Source organism: Aquila chrysaetos, chromosome 24 (assembly GCF_900496995.4).
Source record: "Aquila chrysaetos chrysaetos chromosome 24, bAquChr1.4, whole genome shotgun sequence".
NCBI classification, from domain to species: Eukaryota; Metazoa; Chordata; class Aves; order Accipitriformes; family Accipitridae; genus Aquila; species Aquila chrysaetos.
This window is the reverse complement of record NC_044027.1, coordinates 4,282,913-4,302,880: the sequence shown is the minus strand read 5'-3', so window position 1 is coordinate 4,302,880 and position 19,968 is coordinate 4,282,913. Positions and strand designations below refer to the sequence as shown.

The following is a 19,968-nucleotide window of genomic DNA, read 5'->3' as shown; positions in this document are numbered from 1 at the left end:
AAAGATTTGTTATTATGGGAGGGTGGGAAAAACCAAACATAAAGGAAATGCAGAATATATCATAGTTCAGTACTGGAACCAAACTTTCAAAAACCAAGTGTTTACCAATGATCTGATGAACTAAGTGTGTTACTCATTTGCTTTTGCTATTGGTGACATCAAACACCAACCTACATATAAGAGCTAAACTACAAATGCAGTAAAAAAAGAAATATGAAAAACAAACCTTAAACTCCATGCTATGACTTTTGACGGCACATCAGTCATTCACACATGTGGATTCTCAGAAAACTGAGTTCTGCAGGCTATGCGGCATAAAATGCACACAAGGTGTCTTTACACATCTCCACCATTCCCCTTCAAAACCCAGGTTTCCTCTAGAATACAGCCACAACACATACAGACATGTTTTTCAAAAGGACCATGCTCTTATCTGACAGCAGAGTACTGAAGAGCTATTTATTTAATGTTGACAGCATGATTCTTAGCGAGTACAATCTCATAACAAAAAACTGTATTTATGGCCAGAAGGTAGAAATTAAATTTTTAATCCTGTAATGAACAGAGTAACTAAACTGTATGCCAGATATGAACACTGCAAAACTTTAAAAAAAAAAAAAGTGTCAGGGCTCCACAGCTCACCATTATCAACTGTAACTACAAACCAACAAATACCTAAGCAACAGACAGCTCCAGTTTCACTCTGCACAGGAACTGTCAGCTTTAAGTAGAAGCTCTAGTGCAAGCAGGTGCTCCGTGGAGGACCAGTGACATCTGGTGGCTTCCTGGGACGGATTGACCGGGCACTCCCAGAGGGTTACCACAACACCTCTGCCTTCTTTACAGGCTCCCTGAACACTACATCCCAAATTAGCTGCTCTGGAGCTTTGTTGTTGTTGTTGTTGTTGTGAAAAGCCACTGCCAACACAAGAGTGAGCTACACTCAAACGAAGAATGTGCTCAGCATGCAGTTTCCCCCCTCACCAATTAACAGGTTTCCACTCCTGAAAGCAAGGGAAATGGGGCTCTCTTTAAACTCTTTTGCTCACAGAGTGTAAACTGTGATCTTTATATCTGTGTCTTCAAACACTTCCCCAAGTATTGCTGAAACTTTATTCCAATCCAGGCGGTCAAGTCCGCATCCAATCCTGGAAAATAAGACATCAAAATAGCTGTAATGGCCTCTTTTGGAGCATGCTATGAACAACTAGCACTTCAAGCAGCTACAGTTTTATGTGGCACTAACTGAGCTCACCTCAAATCAACATATACAGTTAAAATAAGGAAACAGCCAAGCCTTATGTTTTGCTATCATTTAAATGCACTGGGAAATGCAAATTTCATTTGCACAATTGAACAGAAGAGTTGAAGAGAAGTGGATACTTGAACTCTTATTTCACAGCAGGGGATCATCTCTCAAACATCCTTCTATGCAAGAAACGCTCAAGTATTTACATCGCAGCAACTGTTTTTCTTACCTAGGCATGGAAATGTCAGTAACTCCATTGTTTAGACAGTGAGCTTTCATGGCTTCTAAACTCTTTCGCATATTCTCGTATGTTGGTTTGTGAGAAACTTTCTTCTTTGTAATCTAAGTATAAATGTAAAAGGTCAGTTGTGCCTTTGGCATGATCACTGCAAACTACTTTCTTTTTTAAAAAACATATTCCACTACACTCTGAAACTCCACACCCAGACTTGCTACTGTGAAGAGAAAAAGACTCAGAAAAAGAACTATGTTTCACAGCTTAAAACAGTGTAATTTAGCAGCTAGTTCTGTCCATTTGGAGTTTAAATATACATACACAAGACAGCTTGGCTTCTCCTTAACTAGCAATATTTGAGTAATACATCTCACACCTCTTATTTAGAGGAACATACTAAAAAAACCCACAACTATTAAAGTCCTCATTATCATATCTAATATAGTTTAGTCACAGGCAAGTGCCTGAGTGATGTCCCACTCTTACCAGGTAGTAAATGTATCGATCCTCTCTTTGGAGAACTGCCACCTCCCCAGTCTTCTTTTCTAAAGTGAAGAAATTAAGAAGGTATTTTTGAAACAGTTACATTCCACTACATAATTCCCCCTACACCCCAAGTAGCTTGGAATACCCTTATTGCTGGAAATCAAGGTTTTCCCTTCAGCTCCTGCAAGTCCACCCCACGTGTATCACTCACGTTGATCCAACAGCTCTTGTACGCCTCCAAACTTTTTCTTAAAAAGAACAGCTATGCCTGCACCCATGCGACAGTCCTCGCTGATGCAATGAGCCAATGAGTCCGTCTGAGGGCATGAGAAAAGGTCCCCCTTAACACATTTGATCTGGAAAAGAACACAAACAGAAGGGTAAATAAAAATAAGCTAAGAGTGCAGACTCAGATAACAAAATACTAAGATAACAGGCAGTCTGGCAAGCCTGTAGACGAAAGAGCATAAGGCACTGAGTTTAAGATGCAGTTCACAAGTAGATGAGTTGGCATGAAATACGAACCCAATATACAGGTAACTATCTATCTTTTCTACAAGATCAGTTATGAGTACCACATGCCAGCTCAGCAGTTAATTTTACAAAATCAATGCTTAAAAAGGAAAATTGCATAATAGAGAGTACAGCTGGATTAGTGCACATCTTCAGCATACTATCGGTGTGTCAGTGCTGGATATTTAGTTAAGCAGGTAAGCTCTGTGCTGTTGTACAGTATCTGCATCATTGACATAAGCACAAAAGTGCAAGAAATTTAGCAGTGTCAGCCACTTTCCTCCAAAAAGGTAGATAGTACAGCCAGCTGCCACGTTATTAGGCCTCCAATAACAGGAAGGCCTCTTTACAGAGACACGCATCACAGCAGTAGCCCACATAACCCATTTTCTACGCACTCTCTCCTCCTGATCCTTGGAGAAGTGGGTGGCCATGGTAACACGGGCTATGGTGAAGACTCCTGCAGCTGGAAAAATGACAGAGAGAAAAACAGAGTTATCAGGAATCCCAAACTAGGCAGTAAGCTGGTGTGCCAGAATGTGCGAGGCTAAGCCTACTTCATCTATGGGACAGCCGCGACAATCTAGACACCCCCTGAAAACAGAAAAGGAGGCGGCCAGTATCCCTGAAGAGTGTGGCACAAGCTTTCCCGCTGCAGGCCCACAGCTCCAGCCCAGGAGGCGCAAGGAGGCCTCAGCCCAGGCTCATCACCCAACTGGCACCCGCGGGCCTTCCATCCTCCTCCAAATCACCCCTGCCCCTTCAGAAAACCCTTCAGCTGGCCACACCCGCGGGCACGGTGTGAAGAACGATCCGCCGGGCCGGGGCCTGCACCACGAAGAACCTCCCCAGCGCTCCCCACATCGGCCAACCCAACCCTTCCTCCGCTCCACCACGGCGGCCTTATCGTCACCTAAACATGGCCGCCGGCGCTCGCCTCTCTAGGAAGGCGGGAGGAACGCCCTCTCTATGATACTCGCCGAGAACATTCCGAAGGCCAACCCGCCGTGGCGCCGGCGCATGCGCAAGGCGCTCGGAGGCGGAGCGTAGGGTAAGAGGAGAAAGGGGGTGGGGCCGGAGCCGGCGCTTGCGCATTGCTGGCCGCGGCCGCCCTACGAGGCGCGCGCACTGCCTGGGGCGCAGGCGCAGTTGCCGCGGGTGGGCAGGGCGCGGGCGGGCGGGCGGTGCCCGGCGCTAAGGGCCGCGAGGAGGGAGGCGGGGCCACCCGGGGCGGGCGCCGCCGTGCGCCTGCGCCGCCCGCGCCCGCCCCCTCCCTCGCCTTTGTTCGGGGTTGGGCGCCATTTTGCGCGGCGGCTGAGTGGAGGCGCTGATTGGGTTTCGGGGACCGGTAGCGGAGCCAATCAGCGCGGGACCCGAACCGGGGGAGCGAGGCACGGTGAGTGCGAGCAGCCAATATGGAGCCCCCGAGCGCCGGCCCCAGCGCCGGGATTGGCGGGGCCGAGTGACCAGTCAGGAGGCCGCTCGCAGGGCCGGGGCCGGCCGGCCGGGCACTGGGGGGGAGGCGAGGGGACGGGGCCCGGCTCCTCCCGGGGCGGGCGGGGGGGGGGGACCCGCACCGGGAGGAGAGGGGCCGGGGCCGCCGGGCCGCGGGACGGAGAGGGCCCGGCACGGAGCGTACCGGGAGGTGCGGGCGCGGGGCCGAGGGCGGCAGCGGTGGAGGAGAAAAGGCGCGGCCGCGGCCTGGACCGCTGAGGGGTGGTGTGCGGCAGGCCCGGCCTCCCTTGGCGGGGACAGGCCTTGCCCGTGCGGGGCCGCTGGGACGGGAGCCGGCAGGGCTCCGCCCTCGACCGGGCGGGCGGACGGGGTGGGGGGGGGGGAGCGGGGCGGGCGAGCTTCCCCGCCGGCCCTGCTGACAGATGGGCCGCGGGCAGCCCAGGCCGCCCCTCCTCCTCCGCCCCCTCCTCCTCCTCCTCCTCCTCCTCCCCGCCTTGCCCGGGGGAGGTGGGGGGGAAGGCGCCGAGAGCAGGTCGCTGCCCCCCCCCCCCTTCCTCTTCCCCGGGGCTGCCAGCGTGCCGGTGAAGCGGGTGTGCGCGCTCCCCCTCCCGCCTCCCCTCAAGGCACCTGGACGCCAAATGTCGCCAGCCACGTGCTCCTCTGTGAGGAGACGCTGCCCTTTTTGCGGGAGCGAGGGGGCCCCCGGGGCTGCCTCGCTTTCTCCTCGCTGAGCTGCAGGGCATTGCCTCGTCCGCCTGAGCACAGCGCGGGGGTTCTGCCCGCCGAGAAGATCCCCAGGTCCGAGGCTTTCTGCAATAAAATAAAAACGTCCCCGGGAGAACTCCCTGACTTGCATGTTTGATGAGGAGGTGGGAAACAAAATCTGGGTGCCACGTGTGTTGTGCTGCAGAACAGTGGGAGGGAAGACTCTGGCCTCTCTGTGCAGCTCTTTAGTTAAATCCTGTCTTCGGCTTCACGTGGGTGTCTGTCCTTTGCTAGTGTCCGTAGAGGACAACGATCGTGTGGGTAGATTGACAGGGTCTGCCCTAGAAACTTCTGCCAATTTAGTAACGTTGCTTCAGGATGCCACGCATTTAAAAACAATGCTTTCAAGCTAGCTCAAGTCCTAGCACGGTTTATCATGCTAGTTTGTTCTTGGCGTAGCTTATTTGCTGAAGGAACTGTTGTTGATGTAGCTTCTATAGCCTTATATATATGTGTGTGTGTATATATATATGAATATATGCTGATAGAACTAGAACACCAAGTCATTTTCAGTGCAGACAAGGGCCTACTGAGGAGGGGCTGACTGGTGAGATCAGCTGTGGGAGGAGCGTGCCATTGAAGTAGGTGACCAATCTTTAAAATTTAACTTTGATACAGTAACACTGTTGCTCTGGGTTTTAATGAAGGGAATGAAGTCATCCCTTGGAGGACTATGATCAAGCGCATATAAAATCTTCTGTTTGTAACTTTGGCTAGCCACAGCTGGTGCAGAGAGCTAGGATTACAATGCTGCTAATATTTTACGTAAACAAGACAGGTACCGGGGTCTGTGAAGAAGCATGGCCAAGTAGAAGTGCGCCTGTGCTTGATTATTGGTTGTGGCATTAAGGAAGCCAGAGAACTTTTGGCAAATACGGTTTACTGGCATCCTGTGCTTGCTGTTGAAATACTTCCCTGAAGAATGAAATGTGGGAGCTGTTTTCTGACAGGCCCGCAGGCATTAAGGGCAGAAATTAAGTATGCAGTGCAAAATTGAAATGAGAACCTTAGGAGGCAGTATCATCTTCAGAAAGAATATTTATCTTCTTTTATTCTGGCAGGCTGTGAAAAACTGTTAGTAAACGGGCCAAGGATAGAATTCAAATTGCAGTAAAACGTAGTGCCTTTCAGTGCTGTGACTCATATTATCTTTGTGATCTCCAGGGTTAGCATCATTACATCCTTATTCTGAACAAAAGATCTGACAGGGACTGAGCAGGTTCTTACATTATTATGGTTGAGTATTATGCCCCCTGTAATGAGCATGCTTCTGGTCTGTCATGATACATACCGGTTAATCGTTTATTTTTGTAGGTAAGCGACATTTGGTGTTAATGTGCAAGAAAACAACAAAATGTAAAATCATTCTGTGTCTTCTTAGGCCACGGTGAGGAGTAAGTTGATGAAAAAATGAAGTGTTCTTAAAATAAATGCAAGACACTGAAGTACAAAGGATGTTTTAAAGTTAAAGAGCAGGAAGCATGAGAGGTGTCATTACAGTAGTAACTACAGCAACTGTTACAGTTAAAGCTGTGAATAAATTTTGTGTACATTTCTATGAAAACTGAAGGAGCCTGGATTTTTGTTACTTTAGACTTTGCAGATTAAAGTTACGGGCTGCTTTTTCACTAATGTAGGAGGTACTTGTTCAGTCATAGCATAAATCAAATACCTCATTAAAAGTAATAGTAAGAATTCTTCCCTTGTTGATCACCTGAGAAGAGAAGAACTGGGAAGGAGAAGGAGGTAATGGAACTGAGTATTTTTTTTCAATAGTGTGTTCTTCATATGTGTAGGCAAGGGTCCAAGAAATGAGAGGCAGTAAAAGGATGGAGGCAGGGAGAAGTCTGCTGGGTATTTTCAAAATATATGAAAGTAGGAAGAGAAGAGATACGCAGAGGGAGTGCTGCGTCGTTGGGAAAGGAGAGACAATTTCACTTAGCTTTGTTGAATTCGTGAAATGTAGTTTGGTTTTACACCTCAACTTTGTATTTTGTGAGGTTTTTTTTAGTGATTACACCCCTCTCATCCCTCTCCGCCACCAATATGCGGTGCGGGCATCTGTCTATAGCCCAGAATATGCAGACTGGAGGGGTAAAACAGGAAGAGAAACAGGTTCATAGCTACTATTTGATTCACTGAAGATAATGACAGAATTGAGATTGAGATACTTCTCAGTCAAGTTATATGTTCTTGAAATTACAATTCTAGTTTTGCTACTTAATTGAAAGTAAGGTGACATTAGGAAGGAGGTAGGTCCTTGATTAAACAGTGGATCTTACTGTGTGATTCCGACCTCAATGTCAGTGGATGGTTTGCTTTTCAGCTATTGTAAGAGAATACAAATCTTCAAACCTTGGGACAATAATTACATGCTTTTTTAACTTGTCTTGCCAGATACGCAGACTGAGGTGTGCCTTTTACCGTATTGGAACTGAAGCGCTATGGAGCAGTACACAGCGAATAGTAACAGTTCCACGGAGCAAATCGTTGTGCAGGCTGGACAGATTCAGCAGCAGGTATGGAAAGTGATAACGGGTGAGCTGGCATTGCCAGTGCTGAGTTACAGAACTGACTGTACTTCTCAGAGTTTCACAGAACCAGCAAGATGCTTCATGATACTGTCTGGATAGGTGTTTATCTGACTTCTGTCACCTGATCAGTGGTCAGCGGTCTGACTAGGCTTGAGGTCAGACTAAATATGTTTTTAAAAAAATACTTATTATAAAATTAAATTAATAAAATTGCAGGTATACAAGTTACCAAATTTCAGTGTAGTAGGGAGTTTGCAAACTGGTAGTGACATGAGGAAAGTCACAAATCCTCTCTGACAATGGAGGAAAGAGAATATTAATAGAAACAGTCAGTTGTCCACAAGGAACAATGTAGATCCCCCCCCACCCCCCCGCCAAATTGAAATAGGTTTTGTTCAAGCCCATAAGGGCTTTCTCCAGCTTTCTCAAAATAAGTATTTATTGAGATCCTTTGTTTTAGAACTACAGGTCGATCAAAATGAACACACAGTACAGGAACTGCAACAACACATGTAGCTTTGGACGAATTCACCCATTTCAGAAAGAAGTTTCTAGTTCATGTTATAATGTGCAGATGAGTAGGGCTGGGTTTTTTAAGGGTTTGTAGATTTTTACTGTTGTTAAGCTTCACCCATTCAGATATAGTAATGCATTTTCAGATGAGCTGTGCTGCAGCTGAATTTTTTGTTGCATCTTACGTTCTGTTTCAAGGCAAGAGGAGTTTCTTAGTTTGTCGTGCAAATGAATGAGCCACTGGATTATGTTTTCAGTGAGATATGCTTTGCTTTGTCATCAGCCTGTTTTGAGTGTTTGATAGCGGGGACCAGCTTCTTCCATTGAATTTAGTTGACTCTTTCAGTCAGAACAAGATTGTACGTGAGGTTAAAAAAATTATATATTAAGATTTACCAAAAATACCTGTTTCCAGCAGATAACCAAAGATACATTTGGTTTTATTGACACTTTGTAGGTAGAAGGGAGGTAAAAACATACCTTGGCTTGTTTCATTTTCAGTACATGCTCTTAAAGCCTGTGTTGTATTTGACATGAAATGTTTTTCTAAAATAAATTTTTTTAACAGGCCCGTTGTAGTACAGCTTTTAGTAGAGAGATGTCCTTCATCTCCCAAATGCTAACACAGTTAATGCAGATTATTTTGGGACTCTTACTGAAGAGGCTAAAGATAGAAAAGGCTTTTAGATTTAACTGCTTTTGCAACCTCTCAAGATTGTCCTTCAAGGTCAGTAGTGGGAAGACATTGATGCAGGGGTGACATAGATGAAGCTTAGACTGTAGTCATCTGTGCTGCTGTTCTGTGCAGAAATGAATTTATGGCCTTTATTGTAAATAACAAGTCTGACAAAAGTCTGGAACCCCTTCACAGGAAGAAACCTGCACAGTGAAAGGAAACATTAAGCAGAAAAGTAGCAGTCTAACACAGTGAAGCTGAGATTTTAAATTCTGCAAAATAACCTCTTATGTTCTTTGTAAGTGATTTTTTGTTTGGGATATTGAAGCCTGTCAGTATCATATGCAGTTTTGTTGGTATTCCGTTCTTAGGTTTGCTAAACATATTCACATTGCTTATGTTCCAAGAGCAGTGTGTATGAATTTTAAATTCACCCTCTTCCAGCAAAGTGTCGTCATCTCTTGTCAGAGCTGTGCATTTCCATGTTTCAAGCTATTCCTGTTCCTATTCCCAGCAGCAGGGTGGTGTCACTGCTGTCCAGTTGCAGACTGAGGCCCAGGTGGCATCCGCCTCAGGCCAGCAAGTCCAGACCCTCCAGGTAGTGGTGATCTCTCTAATTGTGTTTGTGAGCACTGCATGACTCTCACCATCGCCACATATCTAATGCTGTGTTTTTTCCAGGGTTTGAAATAGGAACAGGAAGATTTGTTAGCAGTAGTATCTGTGCTTTATGCTAGCTGTAGGGTTTTCCATGAAGAGCATGGGGTTATAGCTTTTCTTTGGATCTCGGGCACATGCCAGAAACCCTGATGCATTCATGAATTCCTGCTGCTGTAATTCTGAAAGTGAATAGTGGTTGAAATGGGACTTAAAAGGAAAAACCACCAAGATGAGGAAGTAACAGTCAAGAGATATAACCCAAAGATTTCCTGTAGTTTCAAGGAGATTAGATTCCTGATATCCACTGTGAGTAGTTCTGTGTCTTCACTACATGAAACAAAGACAGAGAGGAGGTGGATGACCCATGAGCTTGAAGAGTGAACCTTTTTCATCTGTGATTAAAAAGGGCACCTGAGGACAATATTGGCCTCTGTGAGATTGAGTGATCCGATTTCTTATTTACATGTGAACAACACAGGGAAACCCAGGAGAAGTATGTATCCTAACAGTAAATAGATCGCAAATTGGACAGAAATGCAAGGTTATTTCAAACCCTGATTTGTTTCAATGTCAAGTATTTTCTGTCTTGCAAACTTCATTTCATTAGCTCACGTAGGAGGCTTTTAAAGGAGTTGATAAACCCTGGATGGCCATAGCAGTTTAGTGTTGCGTTTTTCACTCAGTATTTTGGTTTTGTTTGGGTTTTAATTCTTCAGAGGAGGAGAGTTCTAAGAGGCTAGAATCGTCTTGCCAGGTGTAAAATTGAACACAGCATTTTTTATGTTCAGAGTTAAAATATGAAAAGCTGGCTGACTTGAGTTGCTTGGGTCACTGTGGCCTCCTGGTCATCGTTACGTGTCCGCCCCCGTCCCCCCCCCTTTTTTTTTCTTGCTCTAATACATTAACAAGAATCCTGGAATGCATAATTTTTCTTTCTGCTTATTGGATATTGTACTGCTGACTGTGCTTCTCTGCGGCTGAAATGAGCATGCTTATCTCTCTCTGTTGTAATTCAAAACAAATACTGCCGATTTTTGTTAGGGACTTGTGTGCAGTAGTTACAAGGTTGAGGAACAGAACAGTGTCGCAAGGGTATTAGGTGACCTGTAAAGTCACAATTTTCTGTGTAGGGCGTTGATCACTGAGGTACAACTGTGGTTGTTTCCGCGGATGTGTTAGCATATAATTCACTAAGATATTTCAACTATGCAAAGTGAAGCTTTTTTTAGGTAGTTCAGTATGTGCTGAAAATCTGTACTGATGTTTAGCCTGGTATTTTACAGTGGTTGAAGAGTGAGCATTTGCTATTGCATATTCTTGAAAATTTACAAGTAGAAAACCCAAGAACTTGGTGACTTTTTATCATGTTGTGTTGCTCTTGTTTCTAAACAACTCGGAGCATGGTAAAGAGTGATTACCTAGTTCGTAAGACCCATTTCACATTTAAGCTGTGGAGGTACGGTATTTTTAAAGATATATTTTTGGGAGTCTGGGGACTCAGCGGGTGAGGGTGTTTAAACAGAGAGGTTTTCCCCTTGCTTTTCTTTTCATTGGCCTTTTACCTAGTGATCAGAGATACACCTGGTCCAAGAGTCCAGAGACTCTTATGCCAAATTTATAAATCTACTGTAAGCCTTATTCAGCAAAGAAGTGGCTGCTGCTTATTTTCTTTCACTATTCCTTACTGAACTACATTTTCTGTTGTTACATTTATAATTTCACTTAATAACCATGAAAGGATTCTCTAAGACCATCTCATGCTATATATTCGTTAGGAAATGGAAATGTTATAAGCATGTAATTGGACAGAGTTGAAGTTACCTCAGAATGTCTCTGTCAGAATAGCTTATTTACAGCTTTTTCTCATTAGGAACCCCAATTAAAGATTAGTAATAGTGATGTGGATAATGAAGTTTCTTTTATTACACTTTGCTCTCAGGCTGTGCACGAAGATGGTTATCGTGTCTGGAAAATCTAGCCATGCTTTTCATGCTTTATTGCAATTAGACTTGGAAGTTTTGGTTAGACTGCAACAGAAAAAGATAATTTACTAAACGCAGTAGCACATCATTGAAAATTTTTTAGAAACTAAAGATACTTGATACTGATTATAAACCCAGGTTAGTGACTGTTGCTTAGTTTCTCTGGTCACCGCATTAAAATAGGTAAGCATTTAGCCTCATGTGGTAGCCACCTCAGTTTCTGGCTCCATGTCACCAGACTTTTTCATTGTTCTGTTTGTTTTTTCTCCTGTTTTCCTAGGTCCAGGGTCAACCACTAATGGTACAAGTAAGCGGAGGTCAGCTGATCACATCAACTGGCCAGCCGATCATGGTGCAGGCTGTGCCTGGGGGTCAGGGCCAGACAATCATGCAAGTCCCAGTTTCTGGAACACAGGGACTGCAGCAGGTGAGATAACCCTAATTTTATTTTAAGATAAATTGCAGAGAACGAACTGTGATGTTCTCACCTTGTCAGATAGTACGTTTGCCTCAGCACTCTTAAAATAAACTGGGCAAAGGCGGTCGTTCTCCAGCTATGGATCTGACAGTGAGCTGCATGTTAAGGATGCAATGAAAATTCTTTGTGTATTTGATTTTTGTATTTTATGGGATGGTGCAAACCTTTTAAATGAAGTCCATTAAAATACAGCTGGAGTTGGTTTGGGTTTTTTTGTTTATTTAGGGTTTTTTTTATTTTTATTTTAACTGGCCCTTGCAGTACAATTGGTGATCTGGTGCCTACTCAATTTATGGCTCAGAAAGACAATTAATTTATTTAAGAAAGCTTCTTGAAAATAACTCTTGTGCTTGAGTTAATCTAATATGTGATGGCTGAAGGTGAATTTGAACATTTCCATTGCACAGAAGGTAATACTGTAGAAGGTATAGAAGATGGATTTTATTAGAAGCAATTATTTTGAAATAATTGTCTAAAAGACAGTTTTTAAATTTAAACAGGTGCTGAAAGTGTGTTCCTCAAGAGCAAAGGGGAAGAACTCTAACAGTGGCATAATGAAAGTGTTCTAGTGATTTGAGAATGGGATTTAGGAATCAAGTTCAGCACAGTCCAGGAAGGCATATGATGTCTTGGTGTTTTGAGAGGTTTATTTAGTGTTTATTTAAAATTTCTTTTGTTGAAAAACGATATATTTTGTGTTAGGTTCTCTACAGTCTGCTTGTTGGAGGAAAATCCATAACTGGGTTTTTAAGCACAAGCTTCAAGCCGTATTCCAGTTCCTCTTTTTTAATCTAAGAAATGTTCCACATTGGTGGAAAGACTTTTCTGCAAAACTGAAGACAACTTTTATATATATCCAAGAGTACTTCTGTATGCTGCATAATTAACACTCTACAGATATCTTAAATCGTTCCTCTTTTTTTCTTTCACCTGAGTAGTATTATTCCTAGTTTCATGTGAATAATTTATTTCTTTTGACCCTTTTATTGTGTAAGCAGTGGAGAACTGCTAGGGCATAATGACACTAGCATGTTATGTTTCCTCTATTTTGTATGTTTGTGACTGCTGTGTCACAGGGAGGAATAAATTAAAACTCTTCATTTTAAAATGGAAAAAGAGAAGAATCAGTGCTTTCTTTTTCTTTGCAACGGTAAATCATCCTCAGAGATGATTTGGTAATGCTGAGGCCAAGGAGGGAGAAATAAGAGGCATAGTTAATGTTCCTTTCTGACTCTTTCTTCCACAGATTCAGTTGGTCCAGCCAGGTCAGATTCAGATTCAAGGTGGGCAGGCTGTGCAGGTACAGGGGCAGCAGGGCCAGACCCAGCAGATCATTATACAGCAGCCACAGACTGCAGTTACTGCTGGCCAGACACAGGTAACTGCACCAGCATGAAAGGGTTTTCTTGAGAGAAATAGGAAGAGAAACTTGACAAATGACTTAAGGTGTGGTTAAGTAAAACAAGGGAAAAAAAAAAAAAAAAAAAGGGAGGAATTATTAATATTGAGGAGAACTTGAGAATAAATTTCATATTTTTGTAGTGTTTTCATACATAACTCTGGGGCAGAATAAATAGATTGCATGTTTTTATCCATTGTGTTTCTGTATTTTATTGGTTCATGGTTGTTTTTGTCTATTTGTTGAAATTTGAAAACATGAAGTATTGCTAATTTCATACTTGCGCCATTTTGTGAAGTAGTCTAGTCATACCTGGGTTTTCTGCTGATTCTTTTGTTTAGGACCGAAATTAAATTTCTGAGCAGAGTAGTTCTTCCTTTAACGTATTCATAGTGAGACAGGAAACCTAGAACTTGTTTCTTTCAATATTAAATACTATGCTATAAGAAAAAGTATCTTATATGTGCTTTAGGTATTTTACCTACACTTCAATTGGTTTGTGCTCCATCCTATTTCTTGATGCTGGTAATGAAGCAAAAGAAATAGGTGCCTGAAACACCTTAAGCACCATGTGTTAATGCAGGAATTGTAGAATTTGAAAAATAAGCAATTTGTAAAGTTACTGTGTTCTTTGTTTTGTTTAGACCCAGCAACAAATAGCAGTTCAAGGACAACAGGTAGCACAAGCAGCTGAAGGCCAGACCATAGTCTATCAGCCAGTTAATGCTGATGGAACCATTCTCCAACAAGGTATGAGCTTTGGTGTGAAAGTCAGGACTTCTCAATATCTCTTTGATAGGTTTTTATTGCCTTGTAATTATTGTCAAAGAAAACATTGAGTTGCAATGCTGGTAGTGCTGTGAGAGCTGTGATACAAATTGTTGGCATAGAGAATGGAAGAAGAGATGTTTATGTTACTATACAGGAATTCAGTCTGCGGTTCTTTCCCCAGAAAAATAAAAAATGGCTCTTTTCTTTGGCAAGGGCTATTAGAAAAGAAACGCTTAAGTTTGCTTTTACACCTTAGAGTATATGATCTCTTATCTGACACGGGGATTACTGTACAGATACAAATGCAAAAAATAGGAAGTATGAGGACCAGGTGATGGAATTTATTTAATAACTTGCAATACTTTTCTGAATCTTTTTGCATGTTATGGAAGGATGAATGAGTAAAAAACAGAAGTGGGACTAATGGTGTTCCCTTCTTTTTGTGTGCATGTTTTTGGTTTTGTTTTTTTTTTTTTTTTTCTTTTGTGTTTTATTTTCTTAAAGTTACAGTCCCTGTTACAGGCATGATCACCATTCCAGCAGCCAGTTTGGCTGGAGCACAAATTGTCCAAACGGGAGCCAACACCAATACAACCAGTAGTGGACAAGGGACTGTCACAGTGACGTTGCCAGTTGCTGGAAATGTTGTCAATTCAGGTGGAATGGTTATGGTATGTATTTAACTTTCCATTGATATTTATAAAGATTGACGTTTAAGATGTCAGTACACAAACTGTTGTCTGAGATTCATGTCACCTTAATCTGGTCAGTCTTCTCAGTAGCTACCATTAGTTTAAAGTTTAAACAATATAAGTTTTCAGTTTTAATGGCCTGTGTCCTATTGTGATTTATGTACTCTGTACTTTCCCACGGTAGATTATTGAGTTCAGAAATCTAGAAACTGAAGTTCAAAATAAGCTGTTAACTGATAAGCAGAGGTTTAAAAAGATTGAATCAACTATTGCTTTTCTTGAGGATCCCTTAGTATTTGTTTCTCTGATTCATGAGGGCTTTTTCTGCCAATTCTTATTTCTTTGTAGTGAGGCCTTTTAACTTGAATTTTATTGTTCATCCCCACTAGATGTCAGCAGCTCTACAAGTAATATTTGCTTAAAAAAATTATCTGAAATTATCATATAAATTAAATAAGTGATAACCAAAAAGAAAGGGAAGCAATGGGCATGTCCTGCATGCTTAATTGTACAAGAAGCAGTAACATGGTCATAGAATTGTATATTGTATTGAAATTGTACCATTGTCAGAAAAAAAGAAGCACGACTTACAAGTAATTGATTTGTTTAAATTTGTTCTGCAGTTTGAGAATAACTTTATTACTCCTTTTTATTTAAGTAGATGCATTATCTGAACAAAACCCAAACACTTTCCCTTTTAAAGTTTTTTTTAAACTACTTTTTTGCATTTACTTTGTGTTCTGAGCTACAAGTACTAAAAACATACTGTCTTTACAGATGGTACCTGGAGCTGGATCAGTACCAGCTATCCAGAGAATACCTTTGCCTGGAGCAGAAATGCTGGAAGAAGAGCCCCTCTATGTAAATGCCAAGCAGTATCACCGGATCCTTAAGAGGAGGCAGGCACGTGCTAAGCTTGAAGCGGAGGGAAAAATTCCCAAAGAAAGAAGGGTGAGAATATAACTCAGATCTAATACAGGGTTGCTCTATGAGAAAGGCACAGAAAACCACCTGTGCTGGAAAATGGGGACTAGAATCTTAAAGTGTTCTTCAATTTTTTAAATTTTTTTTTTTTTTTTTTTTCCCCATAAGCTACATCAGAGCAATTTTTTTTAAGTCCCTTGGTGGCAGTCCTGTTTCCTTTGCATGCGTTTAATTGTTGAATGTGTATGTAGCTGTATTGCAAATGGGCATTTACTGTAAACACTTTCTCCTCAGGCAAAGGGGAAGGATGGGGACTGGCTAGCGGTCAGGAATTTTCCCTACTGAAAGTACTGAACTTGAAATAGAAGGCTAGTCTCTCATTACCACCTTCATATTGTTGCAGAAATACTTGCATGAATCTCGGCATCGTCATGCCATGGCCAGGAAGCGGGGAGAAGGTGGACGTTTCTTCTCACCAAAGGAAAAAGACAGTCCTCATATGCAGGTAAGTAGAATTTTATCTGTTCTTTGGACAACTGCCACTTTCAGTTCTTCAGAATACACTTTAGAGGTGTCTTTGTACCATTTTGTTTGTTCTTTTTTGGGCTAGGCTGCTGACCTTTGTCCCTCTCTGCCTTTGAATTTATGTTTCAGGCATTGTAAAGAAACCTTCTGTCTTACTTATAGAGAGCAAGTGTCTGTTTGCCTTGAGTAATTAAATTATAGTAATATTGATAGAAATGTACTCACTTTGTTTTACAAACAGAGAATGTATTTTTTTGTCCTAAGAAATACAGTCTTTGCAGGCTTTCTGGTTGCATACCAGAAGTACTTTTTTAGGACATGAATTAAAGGTAGAGACACCACCTGATGGAAAGTTAACAAATGCGAATATCTGATTCTTAGCTGCATATTGATTTACATTAAAAGTACAAGACAGGTTTTCCAAGGAAGGGATGCAACAGGGTAGAATTAGCAAATTCTGTTGTTGATTAGTGCTTTAAAGCAGTCCTGTAGCTTTAGCGGAAGAATATTTCTTATCCTGAAGTAGAATCCTTCCCAAATCCTAGACCTGTACTAGGTCTTCCCGATTACCAGAAACAGCACGTTACTAGAAACTATTAAGATTTATATATCCCATTCTCTTACACTGGCCTGTAAAACCCAGGAAAAATATGGTATGTTTAGAGATGAAGGGAGGGGGCAGGAGTATCTCCTCTTGATAGTTGTGTGTGAATCTCTCTGCTGTTACGGAAAAATGTTGAAGTTACAACATGGTATGTATTTTGTATCTGTAGGATCCAACTCAGGCCAATGAAGAAGCAATGACACAGATGATCAGAGTCTCCTAACCACTGCTTAAAGAAAAAAAATAACTGAATAGAATTCCCGTCCCTTCTGCAAGTCTGTCCTACTTTTCCAGTGTATCAAGCGAGTCTTTCAATGGGACAATCGCCATATCACAGCCTATCCTTTTCTACAGAACACACACCACATTTTCAGTATGTGGTCAAGATTTTAACTGCAGTTGACTCAACAGATAGAAACTTAACGACTTTATTGGTATACTGTTCTGATCCAGCACAAGGATTTCAGAATCTGACTGCTCATGCCTTTTTCTTCTTCTTTTAAACATCTCTTGCATTAAGATTGGCCATGGGTGAGAGTGTGCCACTGACTCAGTGATCAGCAATAACTCTGGCACGCTGAAGCAGGGCCAGCAAAGACCTCTTGGAGTTATGGCCCTTCTGTACAGAGACATAATCCAGTTTATAGCAACCAGCACTGATGTGGCTATACCACAGTACTTTGTTTTCCCAGCAGAGACTTGTTATTTACATTCACTTCTTACACCTTTGGACTTTATTGTCAACTGAACTGTTCCCTGTTGTTGCATCTGCACTTCTGAAACTGGCAGAAACTGAAAGGGGATTGTTTTAAGTTCCACCTTGTAAAATATGTAAACAGCAAGCTCTTCTCTGGGAAAAGTTCAGCCATCCAGTCAAAATGATAGAAATATTTCAAGATTATTACAGGACTTGATATATTGTGTATCCGTTCCAAGAAGTAAGACGGGAGAGGGTGATGTGGGGATAAGGATTTAATTAGTAAAAGCAATCTCTGGGTGGTTTTTAGTGTGTTTACTGCCAGTAGTTGTTGCTTTGGAAGAAAAGTTGATGCTAGCATAAAAAGGATTAAAAGTTTTGAGTGAGTCCCTTCCAAAGGATTTTTTTTTTTTTTTTAAATCTTCCTTCTAACCTGCCAGTCCAGTGCATGGTTCCTGCAAAAGACACAAAATCTGCAATCTCAGAGCGATAGCACTTGACCCTCTTTGTGATGGTGTTTCTTGATGTCTGTTCTAAATCAGTTCTACAATTCTTTCATTCTACACAGAGTGAGGGATCATTTCATGACAGCAGAAGCACAGGGCAACTCATCTTACCCTGATGCAACTGAAGGATTGTTAAACAAATGAAGGCAGGTATTGATGAACCTTTCAGGCTTTTTATAGACTATCCTCTTTAAATTAAAAAAAAAAAAAGTAGCACTTAATGAAGGAGGAGTACTTAAATTTTAAAAAAGATTTTTTCATGACCTATAGCTGGCTTCTGGCAGAGTATCTCAACAAAACGTATCTTTATCTCTAGTTCCGTAGCTCATTACAGATTTTAAGCTTGCTCCATTCTTACTACTCTGAAATTTGGTGATGGAAGCTGTAGTTCATAACATTTTAACAGGTGATACTTGCATCTTTCCATGCTTGTCTCTTCCCATCTTGAATGAGTTTTACAGATGCTCTGTGTATCACCAGCCTGCTGTAGTCCCATCTCTTCCAATTTTTGTGTTCTGTAGTTAAAACATAAAACTGCATCATGGCAGTTAAGCATGGGATTGGAAATATTGCCAGGCATTGTCACTGAGGGAGGTGATTATGAACCTGAGTAGGTAAAGTTGCAGAGGCTGAGGTGTTTTTGAGGAAAGCAGCCAAGGATGGGTGAGACTGGTTTAAATTCAGTGAACTCTGTTTTCAAGTGACAAAAAAAGTAAATGCAACTTGAAAATACAACCCATATTATCTCCCCGCTATGTTTTTAGCATTTACTGAAAGCTTATGACTAAATGCAAAATGGAGGACAAATTAGCAAGTTGTAGAAGACTGGGAGGATACAAAAAGACAGAGCCTTGAAAATTCTGTTTACTTTGGATAAAAGAAAAAAATACTAGACCTAAGAGTATGAGAAGATGGGAAGGAATGCAAGAGGAGGGAGCAGAAATGTGGAGAAATGTCAGATTCTAGATTGCCAGCAGGCAATCTTGGAGGAAGGCTATGCCTGTCTAGATACTAAGGATGACAATGTTTAGGTCCGCCACCTGTGGGGAGGTATGTAGCCAGTGTAAAAGAACAAAGAAAAAATGCAGATTTGTTATTTGTAGGTAGGCAGCTGGATTTTCTATATGGAGTTCAGTTCATTTTTCTGAAGTTTTAGTTCCATGTTCTTACCCTTACCACAGCTGACATGGTGAACTAAAGCTGAGAAAGAAGCTGTTTGACACACAGTGACACCTGCAGCTATGGGAGGAGGTGGCCTAGTTCTTGACATGCAAATAAATCTTTCTTTCGATTTTGTCTTAAGTTATATTAGTAATCTAATGCTCTGTTCACAAATCTTACATTAGGATTTTTTTTCTAATGATTTAAAAGGTATTTGTTTACCTCCATTGCATTGATGGCATCTTTGGTGCCTTTGGTTGCTTCCGCCTTAAAATACTTGGCCAATTAGAGCATGGTGCTTATTTTCTTCAGTTGGCGACTATGAAATCCTCACCTAGCATTTCTTGTGAGGTCACCCATTTCAGGAAATATGTAGCGCTCTTTTAGTGAAGGAATAACACAAAATTTGCTTTAGATGAATTTGCAGCATTATTGTAAATATTTTTTTAGAGCATCTGTACATTTTGTCAGTGCAGTATTCATGTACTGGAGGAATATTTCTGTGCTGGAGTAAGACAGCCTCTCTATAACGTTTCTGCTCTTCAACTGATGGCTAATCTCTGTCCTGGAGAACCCCCTCTGAGAGTTGGAATTTAGGGAAGCAAGATTATTGCCCTGACATAGGTTTGGGTTTTTTTTGTTTTTTTTTTTTAATGAGTAATGACTCCTTGAAGAACTTGTAAACGTCTTCAAAACAGCTAGAACTTTTTTCCCAGTAAGCCCTTCATATATAGGTTCTCCAATCCGTTGTTGTAGAATATGTATTAAGACCTATGGATTTGTGTTATATAGGAAGTCTTATCGCTAATACTTTAAATAGTGATGTGGAAGCCTGAGTGCTACTGTCATATTTTTTTCATTTGCTTTGGGTTATGTGTATCACTTCTAAAAGTAGTGTTTGCTTGGTGAGATTGGAGTTATTGGTCAGCACCACGTTACCAAAAAAGTCTGCTTTCTTTTCCTGGGTAAATTTGCTAAATTGGAGATGTCATGAAGTTCAAACCTCTCTAGTAATTAAATGAGAATTCTTTGTGGATTGGCTACATTTGAGCAAAAACTCCACTTTAGGAGTGCATAAAAGAATGGATGAGGCTAAAAGAAGAGGCTCGGGGAGAAACGTGGTCGATTGACCCAGAGAGCACT

General features: G+C 41.8%; 2 protein-coding genes across 28 annotated transcripts; one reads left to right on the top strand and one right to left on the bottom strand.

Annotated features, from left to right (window-relative positions):
- Positions 1 to 445: 445 nt before the first annotated feature.
- Positions 446 to 4,681, bottom strand: OARD1 (O-acyl-ADP-ribose deacylase 1). Of its 7 annotated transcripts, none has more exons than XM_030000435.2 (6): positions 4,123 to 4,266; positions 2,882 to 2,949; positions 2,182 to 2,326; positions 1,971 to 2,029; positions 1,479 to 1,591; positions 446 to 1,148 (listed from the first exon to the last, which is right to left on the bottom strand). In XM_030000435.2, the coding sequence occupies exons 2-6, from the start codon at positions 2,915 to 2,917 to the stop codon at positions 1,046 to 1,048; spliced, it is 456 nt and encodes a 151-aa protein (XP_029856295.1). In that variant the 5' UTR covers positions 2,918 to 2,949; positions 4,123 to 4,266; the 3' UTR covers positions 446 to 1,045. The 7 variants fall into 7 exon arrangements, with proteins under 7 accessions (XP_029856295.1, XP_029856296.1, XP_029856299.1 ...); XM_030000436.2 differs by lacking the exon at positions 4,123 to 4,266 and adding an exon at positions 3,464 to 3,593; XM_030000439.2 differs by lacking the exon at positions 4,123 to 4,266 and adding an exon at positions 3,397 to 3,495.
- Positions 3,732 to 16,696, top strand: NFYA (nuclear transcription factor Y subunit alpha). 21 transcript variants are annotated; one of them, XM_030000446.2, is made up of 10 exons: positions 3,732 to 3,879; positions 7,101 to 7,222; positions 8,944 to 9,027; positions 11,349 to 11,495; positions 12,793 to 12,924; positions 13,590 to 13,695; positions 14,221 to 14,387; positions 15,186 to 15,359; positions 15,736 to 15,837; positions 16,631 to 16,696. In XM_030000446.2, the coding sequence occupies exons 2-10, from the start codon at positions 7,148 to 7,150 to the stop codon at positions 16,682 to 16,684; spliced, it is 1,041 nt and encodes a 346-aa protein (XP_029856306.1). In that variant the 5' UTR covers positions 3,732 to 3,879; positions 7,101 to 7,147; the 3' UTR covers positions 16,685 to 16,696. The 21 variants fall into 21 exon arrangements, with proteins under 21 accessions (XP_029856306.1, XP_029856313.1, XP_029856301.1 ...); XM_030000453.2 differs by having other exon boundaries at positions 8,941 to 9,027; positions 14,239 to 14,387; XM_030000441.2 differs by having other exon boundaries at positions 8,941 to 9,027.
- Positions 16,697 to 19,968: the final 3,272 nt, after the last annotated feature.

Bases quoted from the DNA above. Each gene is read 5' to 3' on its own strand.
- OARD1 (XM_041119851.1), bottom strand. From the start codon at position 4,681: ATGCCCTGCAGCTCAGCGAGGAGAAAGCGAGGCAGCCCCGGGGGCCCC. The intron at 2,950-4,122 runs GTACGCTCCGTG...TCATTTTTCCAG, and splicing joins CCCCGCGCCCGCACCTCCCG to CTGCAGGAGTCTTCACCATA. The intron at 2,327-2,881 runs GTGCGTAGAAAA...GTTCTTTTCCAG, and splicing joins CCAAGGATCAGGAGGAGAGA to ATCAAATGTGTTAAGGGGGA.
- NFYA (XM_030000441.2), top strand. From the start codon at position 7,148: ATGGAGCAGTACACAGCGAATAGTAACAGTTCCACGGAGCAAATCGTT. The intron at 14,388-15,185 runs GTATGTATTTAA...CTGTCTTTACAG, and splicing joins ATTCAGGTGGAATGGTTATG to ATGGTACCTGGAGCTGGATC. The intron at 15,838-16,630 runs GTAAGTAGAATT...TTGTATCTGTAG, and splicing joins AAGACAGTCCTCATATGCAG to GATCCAACTCAGGCCAATGA.